Source organism: Oreochromis aureus, linkage group 12, assembly GCF_013358895.1.
Source record: "Oreochromis aureus strain Israel breed Guangdong linkage group 12, ZZ_aureus, whole genome shotgun sequence".
Classification (NCBI taxonomy): domain Eukaryota; kingdom Metazoa; phylum Chordata; class Actinopteri; order Cichliformes; family Cichlidae; genus Oreochromis; species Oreochromis aureus.
The window spans coordinates 14,650,566-14,669,436 of NC_052953.1; the positions used below are offsets into that span (position 1 = coordinate 14,650,566).

Below are 18,871 nucleotides of genomic sequence, written 5' to 3' on the forward strand. Positions count from 1 at the left end.
TGCCCCGCTACATCTGCACGGGCAATGCATGGCCATCATCTCTCAACACTGCGCTATCACGCAGAAGGGCTGAGAAGTGTCGCTGCCCTCCTCTAACTGTAGATCTGACCTTTGTGGAGGTAAAGTAGTTAAAATTAAATACAATATAAAAAATTATCTTAAATATATTTTTTAAATTAGATTGATGAAAAAATGAATGGGCAATGAAAGTACGAAGGAAAATAACATGTTAATATTAATTATCTTTTTCCTTATACAATCTAATATATTTATGTATAAAAGTATTGTTATGTTAACATCTTGGCCATTACCTCGTTACAGGCTTCCTCTTGTTAATAGAAAAAAAACAACTTAAATTGAAATGAGAGTGTAACTGGAGCCCATGGTCTTCTTTGGTCCGCTGCGTCCGTTTGCATGTAATTAAATAGCGCCGAGCGCACTTATCAAGCGGAGCTGACAACGTAGTGTGGACAGAGTATCTAAAAGCGGTCACTGTCCCAGCTGTGCGCACCTCTTTCTATGTCCCCTTCCAGCTCTACCTTTCGGTAATTGAATTAGCTCGGTTTTAGGTGGGGGGAGGGGCTTGGCTTTGTTCGAGAGACGCCCATTCAAATAATTTCAAACCAATGGGACTATCCCCCGCTCCGTCGTAACCAAACCCACTCTCTCACTCGGCGTCTCAAGCTGCCTGCTTGTGCCCTCACCTTCCTGCGTGTCCCGGCGTTTGAAACCCAAACATAAGAAAAAGAGGAAGACTTCATAGCGCGCTCATGGGAGAACGCAGTATTTTTTTCATGCCTGCACGTCGCACGATGGCTTATATATGAGGAGGACAGTTTGGGATGCGACCATAAACAAGCGCCTCCACGGACAGAAGCGCATGAGAAAACATAACTCTGTCCTCCACGACACCGAGAAGGATTCCTCCCGGCATCGGTCGTGTCACACCCGGTAAATCGCCGGGAAAGGATAACATTATTTTTTCACGCTGGAAACGAAAGACCGATCCCAGCTTTCCCCATTCATTTCTCAGTGACTGGCTGATTGTATGGCTTTAAAAAGTTGCCTGGAAAACATGGACATCTGACGTGCGCCTTACAGCGTCATTGGACACATTGATTCCCCCCTCTCTCTTTTTTTCTCCATCATATCTTGGGCTGGCTAATCCCCTGCGCTTTCGGTTTGGAGTAAAGAATAAGTGTTCAGCAGCTGTCATTTGCCCTGACACAGGCTACATCCAGTAGCTCCCTGCAGGAACACGATCACACGACAGAAGACACTGCCTGTTGTGCTGCGCATTCGTGCCTACATTTGCTGATCACTGTTTGTGCAGTAGATGGAGAGATATTTTGTCACCCCGATACGGATTTGTTAGAGTTGACAACCTTCACCAAATAAAGCTCATGATTCATCTGAACTTTCTCTCTGCGTCTGCGAGAAACGCGTTGCTTTTGTAACTTCACATTTCCTTCGACCCGAAGAAGTGTCATCCGAACTGTCATTAATGGTTTTCCCTTCGTTTTCTATGTTGTGCGCATTTGTATTTGTTTAGTATTCACAAACTGCGCCAGAAACACGCGGACACGTGTGAATGAGACTCATCACCTGTCCCGGTTGAAACGCCCGTGCAACTTGACTGACTGACCTACGCTGAAGAGGAATACGTGCCGAAGTTTGCTGTAGTGATGCTGCAAGTGGAAATGGTTGTCTTCGTCTGCTTGGTGCTGTTGATGTGTGTATTTAGCCAGGAGCCAAGCTCCAAAGTGGTGGCCGACCGCTACGCTGTCTTCTGGAACCGAACCAACACCAAGTAAGTGGCTTCTCACCGGGCAGGTTTAACTACGAAGGGACGGCGAGGTTCCTTCTCTTATGTACGAACGACGAGTTTTCAGGTCTGCCGGACCACATCAGTATTTATTCTCCGCAGTGAGGGCATAATGCCAGTATCTGTAGGTAAATGCTACAACCAAGGACAGGAAAAACCCGCTGTCTTATTTTCAGCGCGAGGCTGCTCATAAAAAGCGTACCTTCCGAGAAACTATAGATTAAAACCGTGCGTAACAAGGCCCGGACATAACCTGTAAAGCCTGGTGTTCCTTCGCTTTACCCGCTGTCAGTATCGTCCTGATAAGGAAAGTAACCATTTACCCTCTTACAGACAGAGGGACCGTGCTATACAATCAGGATCATTATCTTATGTTCTTTCTCTCCTCGGCGGACTCAAGCTGTGCTTGACACGACCCCACCGGAGCCATTAACACCTGTATCTTATTAGTCTCAGCACAAATCCAAAAAGTCCATTTACCTACAAAATATGGTAATTAATTTCCTCGCTTTTAGATTACATGTGTTGGTTTCATTCGGAAAACTCCAGTTATAGGAGTAACGGCACGAACAGGCCAAATGTCTCAGACCTGTGAACTACGGAGCAGGGCTTTTCTATGTCGCTTGTGCGTTTTGCGTTCAGGGCATTTATGGCTTCCTCATAATATAGAAACTCGAGATACTAAACGTAGGCGCAGATAGCCTATATGTCAGTCAGGATTAAAGAATCAATTTCTCATATTTCAGCACAGTTACCATAATGTAATCTAGACGCATTCGGCGATATTAACACATCTAAAAGTACCTAAAGGAGTGCTTCATAAGTACAGAGTAACCACAGCAGAAAAATGACAGAAAATGTCCAACTCACATTTGAATAATAAAAACACGCAGTAGATCAAATCCGAAGTGACGTTATCGCCAGTTTTGAGAGTTTTAAATACTCAAGTTTTATTTTTTTCTTCTTTAAGTTGCTCATTATTAAATTTCTTCTCGGATCACCTTTAAGGGTTGCTGGAAAATTAAGCAAAATGTTATCAATGTTTCCTAAGTTAATACATTTAACAGTCAATGTGAAATATAGTTTGTAAAATTACATTTATATACTATGTATATATATATATATATATATATATATATATATATATTCCTATTTTTCCAGTTGTGCAGTATTGAACTGTAGAATGTGTGGACTTATTACAGTGAAGCAGTAAATAAAGCATGTCGAAATTAAGCAGCGTGTTTTTCAAGGTTTTAGAGAAACTAATAACAGATGTTTTGCTAAAATTAAATACAAGAATACTAATTAATTGTGTCATCTGTGAAAGGTTTAATTTCCCTTAGTAAAGAGATGGCTGTTTACTGTGAAAACCAATAATTTGTCTTCTTAAAATATTGTGCTTCTTTGTTATTCTGAAAGAGACAAAGTTTTTCTTGAAATTTATTTATTTATTTATTTACTTTTTTCATAGATGTGAAGATAAATTGTTACTTTCGAGTTTAGAGGATATCTATCTTGTCAAAAAATGGAACAGTTAATGTAACTGTGAAAAGAGGCGCTTTTCACTTTTTATTTTAGGAAAATAAAGATACTTATGTGTTCAACATAATTGGATTCACCAAAACTCAGTTTGTAAGTGAGAACGTAGATCAGTCACACTCGGCAACTTCAGCAAAGTTAAAATAAAAGTTTCTGAGAAGTGCTGCAGTCCTCGAGACTGAAACCTCTCTGCTCGGGCAGCGTTGAGTTAACCTCAGTGTACATTGTGGACATTCGTTGAGACAGCATTTCCCACTAAAAGTCCCTTATGGAGTTAAACTGTACAGCCTTGTCTCAGGCTTATTAAGTCTAAATGCTGCTGGTTGAGTTTACAGAGAGATTTCACTGAGCTGCCAATGGCACTTAGTATTTGTTGAATAAAATGCTTAACACAAAGCCATTAATAGCATATGCTGAATTTGTTGCACAACTATTTACGTTCAGTTTGAAATTTGGGAAAACATGATTTATTGCTTGAAACAATTAGTGGTCAGGGTTACAGACGGAGGGCTGACTGTAAGCTTTCTCCTGAAGTCGGGGCCAGTCTAGCGGGGTGTGTAGATTCTCGGCCTGATATACCGTAGACCGTGACTGCTGTGGTCTTGGTCCCTATTCCAGCTTACCCTGGCTGTTTATTTATGGAGCGCTTTCTTCAGTAGAGGCAAACACAATTTTGAGTTAAAGTTTGAGTTAAAGATTTCTGCTGTTGATAGACACACTTTCATTAGTCTGCACATTTTTTTTCCCCAACAAAACAGTTTTGACTTGACTTGCCGCTCTGTTAACTTGATATCTTCCAGATGTGCTGACAAGTTTCAGTAAAGAAAAAAACAACAAAAAACAAAGTACAGTTTAAAGAAAAAACGCAAATATAAGTACATCTACGTTTGATCTTTGATCTGACATAGGAACACGGAAAAAAGAAACGGCGAGAGCGTAAAATACGATTGTTGTGATCCGTGTTGTGCCCTTTACTGTCTTTGAGTCCGCTGTAAAATCACAGAAACTGATAGTTTCTTGCATCTCATCTGTTTCTGAGGCTCTTAGTTGCCCGAGGAAAGGAAACAGGTTTTCATGCTAACACCAGTCACTCTGTTCTACTTACTCCAAATAGAGTTTGTTTGACTCTCACCCCTCCAGGTCTGAGGCAGGAAGCCAGAAAGGTAATGTTAAAAAGCAGTGAAGAAAAGGAGAGAGGCAGAGATGGCAAACGTGTCTTATTGATGACTCAGTTAATAAATATTGAGTCCCTTTCCTCATGCATTACTGTAGAAAGCTGGTGTGGCATAGTAGTGGAACTTGTGTGCGTCTGCCTTTTGTTCTGAGGCTTCACAGTCACACTGAAAGAATTTACAGCGTCCCTGATCACAAACAGACTCATTCGCACGTTACTTTCCAATTGATTTACTGCTATCATCATGCAATTCGTCAGAATTGTTATTAGAAGGTAACTTAAGAGTTAATTCCATGTTTTTTTCCCCCTAAGTTTGAATCGGTTCATATTCTTAGTTGCTGGTATCTGACCACAATCATTCAGGGCTTGTTTTACTACCTAGAGAAAAAGCCATTTGTCGCCACTCCTTTTTTGCTCCGTATGAAACTGCAGCTTCCTCAAACTTGAAAATTGCCCAAGAGAGATGATCCATCACACTAACGCTGCTCTTTGAGTTGGGTTTTGTCATAAAACCTCTTTTGCTTTTAATTCATTTAACCAAATTGGATGTTTCACATCAGTGTGCGCAATGTGCTGTGCTCTGCTTGCTTACTTAATCACCTGAAATGCACAGAAATAATTCTTCTAGAGAAAGCTTCTGTATGGAAATGCCAGGTGAAACAGCTTGACTCGTAAACTTTGCTACATCTGTTTCTGTCCAACATCAATCAGCCTGAAACTGTCCGCAGGAACGTAAACATGAATTTGTCTGATTTCAAGTGTCATGCTGTGCTAAATGATTTGAGAAAGTCTGAAGTCGATGTAAACGGAAAAAGTGAAAGGGCTCAAAGTTTAAACAGTGAGCTATGGTTTAGTTTCACTCGCTGATATACAAAGCACACTGCGGTAGACCTGCTTACAGACTGTCAGTAACGTCGAACCGGGAACCTCAGATTGGAAGTTTTTGTGTTTGGAATAAAACTTTCTGCTTTTTTTCCTGTTTTTTTTTTTTTTTTTTCTAAGTTTGCATTTTCTTCAGAAGTTTTCTCATTCGAAATTTGAACTGAATTACACATTATTGTGAAATGCTTTTTGTGCTCGCCGTGCCACAGTAATTTCTGCTGGGTGTTTGTGTTGTTCCTGATCTGGGTACAGGCTGAGGGGGGTTTCCTTGCCGTTTTGTTGGCTTCGTTCCATCGTCGTCTCTCACGGCCGCAGCATGAGACCAGAAACTTGCTAACTGCATTGTTTTTCTGAATAACACCTTTATCTTTTAATCTCCCTCTCTCTCTGTGGGACATCTCAACTTTCTCTTTTAGCTTTCTCTTTGATATTTACTCATAAGAATTTAATTTGGAATTTTAGCATTTTTGAGGATGTTTGGAGAAATCCTGGATGAAACCCTAAAGTTTTATCTGAAAGACTTCCATTAGTTTGAAATAACACTTCTCTCTGTGGAATCTGTCCCTCTGCTATCTCACTAACTGTCTTTGCTTGCGAGCATTTATTCCAATAAGGGACAGACAGTGACTCTAATGATGTCTCAGCTGTAATAGCGAAGAGATGGCTTTCTCTTCCATGCTCCCCCTCCGTCCTTTCTTCTTCCCCATATCCCTCCTTGCCTTGATCCCGTGCTGCCTCTCTGCTCTCTCCGTCTCTTTCGCTCTCTCCTTCCTTCCCTTCCTCCCTCTCTCCTTTTGTCTCTTCTTGCCAGGCGCAGAAAATGAATGAATACAATTAGATATTTTCAGAGTCCCTCCACGGTTGATGGTGGAGAAAGACGCGCAGAGGTCAGGCACACTCTGAGAGGAGCTCAGGGAGAGGTCACACACATACGGAGAGGAATAACGAAGCAGAAAGTTGGTTTGCAACAGACAAAGTAGTAACTGCAACTCTCCTTGAAGTGGAAGGTGTTATTAACATAAACAGTTTGATGCGGTTGTGGTCATGCAAATTGCTCAAGGTGATTTGTATTTTGCTGCATAATTTGTAGCTCAACTAATGAAATTTTCTAACAAGCTGCTTTAGACCTTTATATAGTAGTGTTGCTCATAGTATTAGCTTGCTTTTGTTGCTGTCTTGATTGGCTCATCTTTGTTTTTGTGTGTGTGTGTGTGTGTGTGTGTGTGTGTGTGTGTGTGTGTGTGTGTGTGTGTGTGTGTATGCCAAATGAGCCATAAGGTCATAAAGGGCTTGTTTCCTCTTCTTCATATTCCTGGATACTGCAATAATCACATGTTTCTGCCTCTTACTTCTCATTACCTGTCATAGACTAGTGGATCATGAATATATGTATTATCAATCTGTGCTTGCATGTAGGTGCAAATACTGATTTATACTAAGGCACAAATGCATAAAGTTGGAAAGTCATAGTCTCTACATGCATTTGTCTTTAACAAATGGGAAAATTTAATATTGCGTTATTTATCGTATGACTACAAATTCTGAATACCTGTAATTTTTAAAGTCAAGTTGATATTGCTTTTGATTTTTGGCCCTGTTTTAGTTGCTCCTAACCTCCTCATCGTTTTCATCCTGACTCACTCTGTGTTTTACTCTTTCCTTTGGCTCTCTTTCTCTCCCTCCGTCCCCCTGTCTGCAGGCTGATTAGTTCTTGTTAATGACCCCTTGCTCTGTCATTTTTTTTTATGCTTGTGGCATTGGCAAGCACAGCCACCAGCAGAGCTGCAGGGACGGCGAGCGGAGGGGACACAAAGAGATCGAGGCAGAGAATAAAGACCAAAAAAGAAAAATATAGGACTTGATAGAAAACCAGCAAATTGTAATGATAGTGCTGGGCAGTATAATACTTTTATTCAGTTTAAATGTAGTAGTTTCTCACCAGACATGTAAATGCACTTTCCATTTAAATTAGATTTTTTTTTCTATTAACTAGAAAATGAGCCCAGCAGGCAGCAGTCAATGCTTAGTCAATGTGCTTGGCAGAGCAGCTGTTCTTCAGTGAGCAGTGGAAGAGGGGTAGGGCTCTTGGCCGTGACCCTTGTGAAGGAACTATGCAGCGGACAGAAGCAGCCCTGTCGTCGGGGGCGACTGGTCAGACTGTAGACTTGCATATGCTAATCCTGGTGAAAGCACCTTATGACGAAAGTACGGAAGTGTATTTTTATATAACTAAATATACTTTTATATGTTAAAATTTTCATCTATATCTCTCTCTCTCTCTCTCTCTATATATATATATATATAGATATATATATATATCAGAAAACTCGTGTTTTTTCATTAGTAGATATATATTAATGATCATTACGAAAGTAGCAATATCATACTGGTAAACTGTAAAATTACCACTTTTCAATGTTATTTACCCAAAAAAAGGCAGGATTGCTTTAAAAATAAAACATAATTTCTGAAGCGCATGATTCCCTTGCCCGGACAACCTCACATTAATGTCCAGGTAATTGTTTTCACACTAGTCACTCCAAGGTCAGATGGCGTGCTGAAACACTGCTATCAGCTGGGTGATCTGCTTTTCAGCCCTCATTCAACTGTTGGCATTCAACCCATGGGGGAAACGGTCTGTATAGTTGTACTTGGAAACAATAAAGTATTTACCAGCTTATGCAACTTCCACATGTGCAAGACTTATATTCTGTTATGAAAATGAAAAGAAAAAAAAACTTTACCCTTTTTTGTTTCTTTGTCGCCTTTGTACTCGATGCATTTGTTTTTTATTCGCAGGCTGATTTATTTATTTTTTTTCCCCGCCACTATCGCAGGCCTCTCTGGCTAAAATTAACTAAAAAAAAAAAAAAATTTAACTTGTATATTTCTTTTCTACCAGCTCTAATTTTTTCCCCCTAAAGTGAATTCATATCATCTGAATCCAAAGTGTACTCTTACTGTGAACACGTCAGGTTAATTTGTGGTTTAAATGGTTAAATTAAACATAGAACTAAATAGAAAATATGTATAATACATTTTAGGAGATCAAAAAGAGTGGTCAACAGGAATAAATGATCACTGTAGTTCTAATGAGGGTTCAAACACCAATCCAGAAATCTCGCGCTTTTGTTACAGATTCTCATTCGCGGCTGAAAATGGCGCTTAGCCATATCCTTCTTCACGTCCTCTGCGCTCTTCCATAAGATGGAGGCCTACAAGCAGCTGTTATAACGCTCGGTTGGTCTATCCCCCCTGACCAGAAAGGGGCGCTACTGAGAGAGGTGTGATAGCTTCTGTGCCCTCTGATCTCAGTTGAAAGCAGTACTGTTGAAAGATATATATATCTATATTGGTATAGACCAGCACTTTCTGTTTTCTGTGTTTGACCTTGTTAAACTTATTTACTGTAAACTTCATATTATTTTTACAGGAACTACACGGGAACAGCCAAAACAGCTGATGGGGTTCTTAAAAAATAAATAAATAAATAAATAAATAAATAAATGTTTTCACTTATTTGTCACCCGTCACTATTTGAACTGGAAAATGTGATGGGAGCGATTGAGACTGTTCGGGTTTTTTGCCAGGCACATTTTCCACAGATAATTCCTTTCATGGTAGACTGGCTTCGGACTGTACGCTGCCGTTTTCCTTATTTAACTTGGGGTGCTGCGGGGGAGTGACTGGATGTTTTTCTAGCTGGGCAGCAGTGTGGAGAATAGATCCCAGAAGAGAACACATCTCAAGCTTGTGAATAAAGACCTAATTGACAGGTTGTAGCCAGTTGTAAATGACTCATGAGGTAATTCATCTTCACAGACAGACTGAGAAACACACAGTGGGGTTGTAAAATTGTGTGGTCTTCTTTCTACTTGGTATTGATGCAATCTTATTGATATATTTGCAGACTTTTACACCCCCGCCGCAAAAAGAAAAATTAGAAAATATCAAACACTGATTTTAGATTAGGACGGGGTTAACTCCTTCACCACCTGTGATTATTTTAAAATGGCTGACACAGCCGGTTCTGTTTTCACCGAGTTCCTTCTTGTTTACATTGACATGGCCATGAAAAAGTGGACTAAATATAGGTCAAAGCACAGAAATGTAAGCAAACAAACACAAAGTCACACAGTGCTGTTTTTCACTTCGTTAAGTCTGTGGTTCTAACAAGACATGACAATAATAAGCTAGCTGCATTAGCTTGTTTGAACTGACAGTAGAGAAAAATACTAGCAGCCAGTGGCCCCCCCCCCAGCGCTGCGCTGCTAGACTGAAAGGCAGCCATTGTTCTGCTCTCTCTGTCCACTCCACACAGCCAGGGCTGAAAGTAGCGCATGCCTTTTAATCGGAGGGGGAAAAAAAGAGAGGCCAAAGGAGAGGAGTGAGGGAGAATCACATGAATGGCAAGGAGAAAGGGAGCGCGAGCAGCTGAAGTAGTAGTATGCTTTTGGACAGAAAAAGGGAGGAGAGGAAGAGCATAATGCAAGTGCCAGACACTGGTGGGGCTGCTATGTCGTAGTAGTAGCCAGGGGTGTCACAGTGTGTGGGGGGAAAAAAAAAAAGATGGCATTCTCTCTTATTTCCAACTGCCCTTACCCATCTTCTCTTATGTTCTTCCCTCAACACCATCCGGCTCATGCCCCCCCCTCAGTTCCTTGTCTGGCTTCGCCACATTTTAAAGATGCATGCAGCTCGCCGGCTGTCTCTGTCTCCCGGGTGGCGGCTGTGGTTGGTTAGCTGGTGGTAGTTCTCCTGGGGCTAAACTCTGGGTCTTCACCCTGAGGAGATGTTGTCTTTACGGTTTGGGTTTAGCGACACTGGGGCTTTCTTCCACAGAGACGGGATTAATCCTGCTCAGGTTTAGACCCCTGCTTTTGTTTCCTCTGACACTAAAGACTCCCACACACAGGGTTGTGTTTACTCGGGAGTTGGTGCTGTGCTACTAAGTTGCATCTTATTCTTAACTACTGTGACACATTGCACGCTGTGCCCTTGAAAGTGCATTTTCCACTGCAAAGCATGTATCACAGTCAGAATGCCAGGGTGTGTGCGATGTAGCAGCTTAATGGAAGGTTTCGTTCCAAAATGGTAGATATCTGCTGTGGCGACAAATTGGTACAATAAGAGCGAGTCGTTTTTGTCCTCAGAAGTAAATGTACTTTAAAAGCAAAGACTGTGATGAATAGTGTGGATAATTACGCATGATTGTAATTCAAATGGTAGATATCTAAATGCGAAAGAAATCTCTTCATATTTGTCTCTCTAGCTGCGCCACTTTGGAGTTTAACGACTCTAAAAAAAAAAAAAAAAACTAATGGAAATGAAACAAATGAAAAATATCATCACTACTACTACTACTACTACTCACTCACATTAAAAGTGCTTTTTTCCAGTTGTACCCTCATGGGTCCAAGCTTTTTATGAGGCAACAGATGCCGATGTCTGATCCAAACTTTAAGGAGAATCTAGAATCAAGCAGTTAATAAATCATACTTTAAAAATGTGTAACACTGAACTAACTCTAGCATCCTCCGCTTTGATGGCTTTGATGCTCAGACGAGCGTGCGTTTTGTGTTTTTTGGCGGTATGTTTCTGTTTACTCGCATGCCAGTGGCTAGTTACTTGTGCGCATGCTCGAGTTTCTGTTAGCATGCGTGGTTATCCTGAGATGACCTCTGCTTCGAAGCCTGCTTTAATGAAGCAGCAGAAACGCATACCCACTACTACGGCAGAGCGCAGCACTATTCTTGACCCAATTCTCTAAGCCTGGTCCTCTGAGAGCTGCTTGATAGTTTTCCCATTTTGTGAAGTTGCATTGTGTTGTGCATGTGCGCGCTGCTTTTTGTTTGTGTGACGGTTGGTATTTCGGTGAAACTGTACCGAGTGTGGTTTTCTTTTTTTTTTCTTTTTCTTTTTTCCCCTGAAGAGAAAGTGATTGATCCCCTGAATGTGTGATGAATCCCATCTTCTCCCTCCTCCTCCTCTCATCTCTGCACAGCGTTGACTGGTCTGGCTTATTCTGAACATTATCCCGCAAAACCAAATATGACACCCCAAAGAACATGGACCGACACACACGCATGCACATTTACCACTCCGATTTAGGCGGGTAGTTCATTATTTCTTTAGCGAGGTTCAAGTTGCAGGAGATGTGGTATTTAGTCTGCTTGTTTATTTTCTTCCTTTAAATCAGCAAGCAGTGAGGCTCAGAGTGCAGCAGCCTTTGAACCGCGGCCTATCCCATGACTGCAGCCCTGAGTATTAACCCAGAGCCACTGAGAGGCTTAAAAAGCCATCAGCTCATTGTCCGGAGACACAAAAACCCCCTTCCTCTAAAATCCCCCCACCCCATCCATCTCTTCTCTTTTCCTCCTTCCCTCCATTCTTAGGAATGCCTTGAGCTGGCCTCTGCTGGCATTCATATTAATCAGTTTTAAGGGTCTAATGAGATAAGTGAGACTTAAGGGGAGTCCCCAAAGTGGCCTAAGCCCTCCAGATAAACAGAGGTGATGAGCGCTGCCTATGGCTACATCCTCAGGAGTGTGTGTGTTTTCTTCAGGATAGTCATGCATACAAAAGTTTTTAATGTCCTTAATCTCACTGTTGAGCTTTGAGAATCAAAACAATACCAAACTGGATCAGTCATCACTTGCCTCGTAATTGTAGAGGTGATAATGGACATGGGTTTTGATGCTTTGTTGGCTGGGTTCCAGATTTTTTTTTTTTTTTTTTTAAGATAACTACTTCATATGGGCATTTTTTTGCGCTTAACACATAGCTGCTTTTGTCTTCCTTACCTTGCCTCGTATCCCTGAAATGTAGGACAGTTGGTTTACTCCCGCTCTTTTGCTCTTTGTGCCATATTGTCCCCTCTTTCCTGTCTCTGGGATTACCAGATCTTTAACTGTACTGTACTGGGGTCTTGGGATCCCGCTGAGGTGACCCAGCATGCCCACTGTTAGCATTAGGCTCCATGTTGTGGCTGCAGCACTTGAGTGACAGTTGCGTCCACACTCCACCTCCCCCTGTTTTTGGGGGATTTTTTTTGTGTTTAAAAAAATATTTTTTCTGTTTTTAATCCTTACCCTAGCCCCTCCCACCTCTGTCTATTGTTCGTGTATGTGTGTGTGTTGTTGTTGTTGTTGTTGTTGTTTTTTTTTGAAAAAGCATCATGAAATAAAAATGTGACACTAGCCAGAAACATGGACGTTTATATATACAAGACACATCAGAATCGGTTTTTGATTTAAAAAATAAATTCTTTAGAAAACTGTGATTACAGCTACTTGATAAGAAAAACCTTCTTAGGCAAATTAAATGATCCATAATCTGCAATGATCTGCTTGAACTCCATGTGTAGAGTTCTGTTAGAGTACTGTTAAACTTAAATATTTGATTTATGATTTTATTTATTAAATTATTTCCTTTACAGAAAACAGTCTTCTTTCTTTTGCACATTTGGGTTCTTGTGTAACAGATGGCCTGGTTGAACTATACAGTAGAACTACTGGGAGGCGCGACAAGCCATCAGAGTTCAGTTTCACCTGCTGCTCTGCTCCTCAGGGCCGTAGGACCCCACGACCGGAGACATTCCAGCCAGGATTAGTGCGTTCATGGCAAACGGAAGCACAAATAGGAGGGAGTGAAGTGGCTGTTCACTCCGCTTTTTGTTTTCTTTTTAAGAAGCAGAGGAGCATTTGGCCCGCCTGTTGCTTTTAAAATGCTTTTAAAATTTTATAGCATCACTGCTTTGTCTTTTTTTTTTGTTTGTTTTTAAAAAAAAAAAAAAAATCTGAATACCATTTTTGCTACTTTTCAATACAGTTTAAACGGTTACATTTTGCACATATTTAATACAGAAAACATTCTTATTTATAAAATATTTACAACAAAAAAAATTACTGTTTAAGAGAAGCAGCAGCTGCTGCTATGAAATTAAATAATTAAAATAAATAATTGTGTTAAGCCAGATATATTTATTAAAAAAGCAACATCTTACTGGATATCCACCAGTCAAATTACAGTATTTAAAAAAAAAATTACTTAAAAAATTGATAATATATTTTATTTACATTGAATAATTGCTCCCTTATATATATGTGTATGTTTTGGGGGGTTCTTTGTTGCAAAGTTGCCGTCTGTTTAGGATTCCTTTCATGGAAATGCCTGAAATTTTGCAGATGTCTCAGTGGTGATATTTTTTTATGAGGTACAGAGTTGTGGTAGACCATTAGTCCGCGGGAAATGAGATGCCTCATATTTCTCCTCTATTGGATTAGAGTGCGTGCTTGGCTTTGGGTGGAGTGATGAAATATTCATTACTGTTTGTGATCTCTAAGAAGAGTAGTACTTCTAAACCTTAGCACGCGATTTCATGAAAAATCTAGTACAGGTAGCATGTTTGAAGCCTGAAGGCAATGAAAGGTTGTCTGCTTAACTAATTTCACTGACCTTTCACAATGGCTAACATGACCAGAAACATTTGTTTGCCTGTTTTTGTTTTTGTTTTTTTAAATAAAGGCTCATCTATATATCCATATGTTTTAATAATCTTTTGTTTTTATAAGCGCATATCATGATAACTCTGCCCCTGGATTCTGGCTTTCTCGTCAACAGGATGACAGGTGTCATTTGCAAGGCCCGTGAAGGTATCTGACTTGTCAATCTGTGAGCGGCATTGGGTTTGCAGCAGCTTTAATAATGCAGTATAGTCACACTTTCTATGTCCTTTCTCTGAGATGTAAAGAGCTGTACTTACATTAGGCTCAGGTCAGATTGTGTCTACAGTCGTACATTAGCGGCAAAGCTTTCCTGCCTGTATCACTGTTAAGAAGAACATGGCACGAAGATGGCTGAATTATTCACACTCATAATCGGCCTTTATGTCCCGCTGCCAAGCCTGGCCCCACTGTTATTCTAGTGCATAATTGATAGTGCTCAGAAGTGGAAAAGTTAGAAAAGCAGAAGTAATGTGAAGCGAAAGTGTAGTCAGGCAGCACAAGATGGGGAAAAGGGGGATAGAGGGATGGAGGTGGGCCCCTATAGGAGTTTTTACACTGAGCTTGTGTTAGCCTTTACGGGGCTTAGGCCCAGCTAGCGTGAGGATCGCGTGTGTAGGCCAGCCAGACTAGTCTTTTGAGGCGGGGGGGCAGGATGAGGAGGATGAAAGGAGGTGGGAGGGAGAAAAGATGGGGATCCTGAGTAACAAGGCCTGACGCTGAGCTGCCCCAAAATGTGGTCATTCTGCGTTAATCTAGTACTTCAGTGTGGGCAAATATATTTTCTTAAACTGAATTTAATTACCAAAAAAATTATTTATTTATTTTTTCTCTCAAATTATTAAAAAAAATTGTATTCACAATAGTTTTATTATGTGTGAAGTTTATGATTATGGGTTTGGATTTGTTTGTTTCTTATTTTTTTTTTTTTCAATAGCTGCTTGCTCAGACAGGTAAGACAGGCACTGACATCACATTACAACCATGCGATACTATGATCAATAAACAGCAACCCCAGGAGAAGAGCAATGGCTGGCTCAACTCCAACAGTTAAGAGAGGCCATCTATTGAGAAATCGATTTAGTCAACCTCTTGAAAATGTTTAAAGACAATACTCAATAGTTAAAACTAGGGAAAAAAACCCACTATCCCATATATTATTTCAATTACCTGCAATCATCATTTTCAGTTCCCAAAATAAACTTTTGCCTGCTTTTTAATTTTTTCTATTAGCAATAATCAGTAATATACATTTTCCACCTCATTACATAATAGTTCTTTGTTTTTTCCATGGAAGTTTGTATGTTTCAGGTGTTAATACAGCCTCAGGTGTAGCCTGTTTAACACCTCTGTGACCCTTAACAAAGCCTCACTAACTGCTGTCTAGCTCTAACTTTTGTGTTCCATAACAAAGCCCTTTAGCTTTTAATAACAGCACAACCCTGCCAGTGTCAAGAGAAACCTGAGATAAGGTCCACATCAGAGAGTTGGTGGGAACTGTTTAATCCGCTTCTCGAAACCAAACCAATGCACAACAGGCAGGGATCATGTTTGGCAAAGTGGCCCGCTTTGATGGAGGGATCGTATGGTGTGAGTAGGAAGAACGGGGAATAATGGAGAAAAAGAAAGACGGATAAATGCCGGTAGTCTTTTACGGAGTTGTGAAAGAAAACATCTGGAGAATAATACAGGGAGTTGTACAGGGCGTGTGCTAACGCTTACTCACACAGACATTCGCACATGTAATGTCACAGCAGTATTACATGTTGTAGGTAATATGATTGCTTTTTCATTCAAGTTCTTGCCTCTAATCACAGTTTCCATGTGTGCAAATAAATCGCCCAGATCGTAGTGAGTGTAATTTTCACCCCCTCAAAATAAAGAGACTTCCAGTATTCTCTTATCTCTTATTTTCCAGGACTGATAACGCTGTAGTTGTGCCAAACATGTCGTTAAAAATTTAAATGAAAGCATTACGTCAAAACCCTGTTTTTGGTCAGCATCAGTTTTGCAGTATGTTAGATAGCATCTTTCACCGGAGTCGGTACAATGTGGCCATAAAGCCGTCGAGTGGAAACATTAACAGCGATATGTCTCAGAAACTAATAAAACCAATTTATGAGTGCACTTAAGGCCCATACACCTACTGGAGCCATTCTATAAAGATGCAGACAGAGATTGTACCAAACTCTCCCCAATTACCCACATTTAAAAGTAATAAATGTGGATCGATAAGTGATAGAGGGAGGTTAATCTCTGACTTACCCAGTTATTTCCAATTTAGACACTCCTTTTCAAACTAAAATTGCAGCATTTACAAGCTTACCATTGATTTGTTTTATTGTTTTCTTCCTACAGGCTAAATGCATTGAGCTGTTTTCGCTGTAGTCTTCCAGAATTAATGTTCTTGTCTTTTGTAGTCTTTAAAAAAGTGTTTAAAAAGAGAATTGCCGATTTCTTATTATAAACGAAAATTGCAGGGAACAAAATACTTTTTGGTGTAATTATTCCTTTTATGTGCTAATGACTCGTTTATAAATATCCCATAAGAGGAAAGAATTTTAATTAAAGGAAACTTAAGCAATCTGCATAACTGTATTTGGTAAACAACGCTGCCCGAAGGCGCCGAAACGATAGTTGCAGGCCTCTGCGGTCATTCAACAGTAACATATGTGAAGAGGTCAGTATGCCCAGTTGAGCTCGTATGCTTATTTATTTATGGGCTCAGTGTGCCAGTATGGGAGTGCTATTAGCACAGGCAGGTATGGATTAGACCCCTTTCTGTCTCACTGTGACGTTCACTGAGGGAATCCTCCTCCTGCAGTAGACGGGACTCTCTCAGTTCTCTGTTCAGACTCAGCTTACAAAGCACTACACTTTCACTTTTAATTTGAATTGACAATTTATGCCTCCAACCTGATGAGACTGCATCCCATAAATCATTTCTCTGTGACCTTTTACACATTCTGTCCTAAATGAGGCCCCCCCCCCCAATCCCCCATCGGCACTGGTGTAATGCTATTAATATGATATAATAGCTTATTATGGTGTCACTAATTAGATTGTACAGCAGTTAGATGTGTTATCATTCTGCTTTGCTCCACAAATGATCTGCTTTTACATAGTTACATTTAAATGTGCAAGTATTGTATATATTCTAAGTGTGAACAGAGACTATGCAGAAGTTCCTGCATGTGATTTTCTTTATGTTGTACATCATGATGAACCCTGAAAGTTGTCGATGTACTATCAAGACAAACGTCTCATCAGAAAATGCCACCGTCAGTGCCTGTGGATGGCATTTAGTTTAAATTCACACATGGCCGATGGAGGATGAACTGCAGTCTGTTTGATACATTTGTTTAAATGTGTTAATTACGGGTAGACTTTTGTCTGTAGCCAATTAATTAAATGCCACGGCAAAACTCAGATTAGCCACGCATTTATCTGCTTGCAAACTATATTTTGATGTATGAGAATTTGATTTATGATTGATGCGGAGTTATTCGCTTGTCATTGCTTATCATTTGGAGTATTAAATCAGCACTACAGCTGTCAAAATATGAGTTGATTGTATCTCAGCTCACAGTTTCCATCCCCCCCTGAAAACAACAAAGAGAACATTACTTTGGTACAGTACACGCTGATCTCCCCATGGTATTTTATACTGAGTGTGTTGTGCAAATGTTTTACTTCCACATATCTGGACACAGAATAATTCCCCTCATTCTGTCTTTGTTTTCTCTGTGTCTCTGCTGGTCTTTTAATTGTGAATTTTTCTAGCGTTTTACAGTCCAGTAATGATTTTATAGCAGGCTGTTTTATACCGGTGTCCAAACCACCAGCCTGTGGGAAGATTTAGTGTGTAGACGCTGTTGGGTAGTGAGCTCTAATTGGAAGGTCAGGGGGACGCGTTTCAGAGTAGCGGGAGATCACCTGCCTACTGCAGATTTAAAGGTTATCCAAACCCACCTGCAGACATAAAGATGTAATTTTCTTGTTATTTCTAAATAGGGAATATTGAACGCTGAACTCCTTTAAATAAAATGAAACTTGCTTTAAACATTCGAAAGATGCGAAGAAGCAATTATCACCTTGTGGCTGAAGTTGTATCGCCCTGTATGTTTGTATATGTTTGTTACATATTGTGCCAGTTCGAAAAGGTGCGAGCACGTATTCTTCTTAGCTGTTTTCACACTAGGAAGCTTTTTTTTTTTTTCCCATTTTCCTCTTGAGAACAGCTGCCTCTGCTTCTGCGTGGCATGCCAGGAGTTAACCACAGCCTAGGCTTGGCTAGAAGTCTGAGGCGTCTGTGTGCTTGACACTATGTGTGTCTGTGGGGCTCCGTTTCTGCATTTCGTGCCACATTTCGTGTCTATCGCCAGCCCGTCTCTCACGCTTGCCTGGTCCCGTGTCGTTGATGGGGTTTGGGTGGAGCGAAGGAGGGTGGCCAGTAGATAAGTGATGTCTGGCGTACATTGCTGATGTAGGCGGGGGTAATGTGGGCCACATGGTGGGCATACAAAAAGATATGTCTGGGTGATTCTTGGCACGCGATGTCTGCATAAACACAGCACCCACCTCTGACTTTGGGTGACATAGAAAACTACTATTTTTCAGCTTCCAGCCTGATTGAGGTGGACATGTGAGAGCTGCATTGTGCACCTGTCTATATCTATGTCTGTTAGTGTGTGTTGTGTTTTAAACCGTGCGTCTGATTGTGCATCCAAGTGTGGCTCTGTGCTTTTCCACCCACCCTTGGTAGTAACACAGTTATTGACAACAGAAGGAAAGGTGAAGGTTCTGCAGACAAAGAGGCAGAATGTGCTGACCAGAGCATCCAGTGACAAAGGGACTGGGGAGTGTGGGCTGAGGCAAGGGTGCAGAGGAAGTAGATACACCACAACGGCCTGACTCAAATGAACCAACTTGGCTTCCTGACCAACA

General features: G+C 40.7%; 1 protein-coding gene across 2 annotated transcripts in view; it reads left to right on the forward strand.

Moving 5' to 3' along the window:
* The first annotated feature begins 665 nt into the window (after window positions 1–665).
* efna5b (ephrin-A5b) overlaps window positions 666–18,871 on the forward strand; it is a 101,456-nt gene continuing 83,250 nt past the window's right edge. For both annotated transcript variants that reach the window (XM_031727364.2, XM_031727365.2), the window contains exon 1: window positions 666–1,810. In XM_031727364.2, the coding sequence (XP_031583224.1) occupies window positions 1,686–1,810 (125 nt within the window). In that variant the 5' untranslated portion in view covers window positions 666–1,685. The remainder of the gene's footprint in view (window positions 1,811–18,871) is intronic.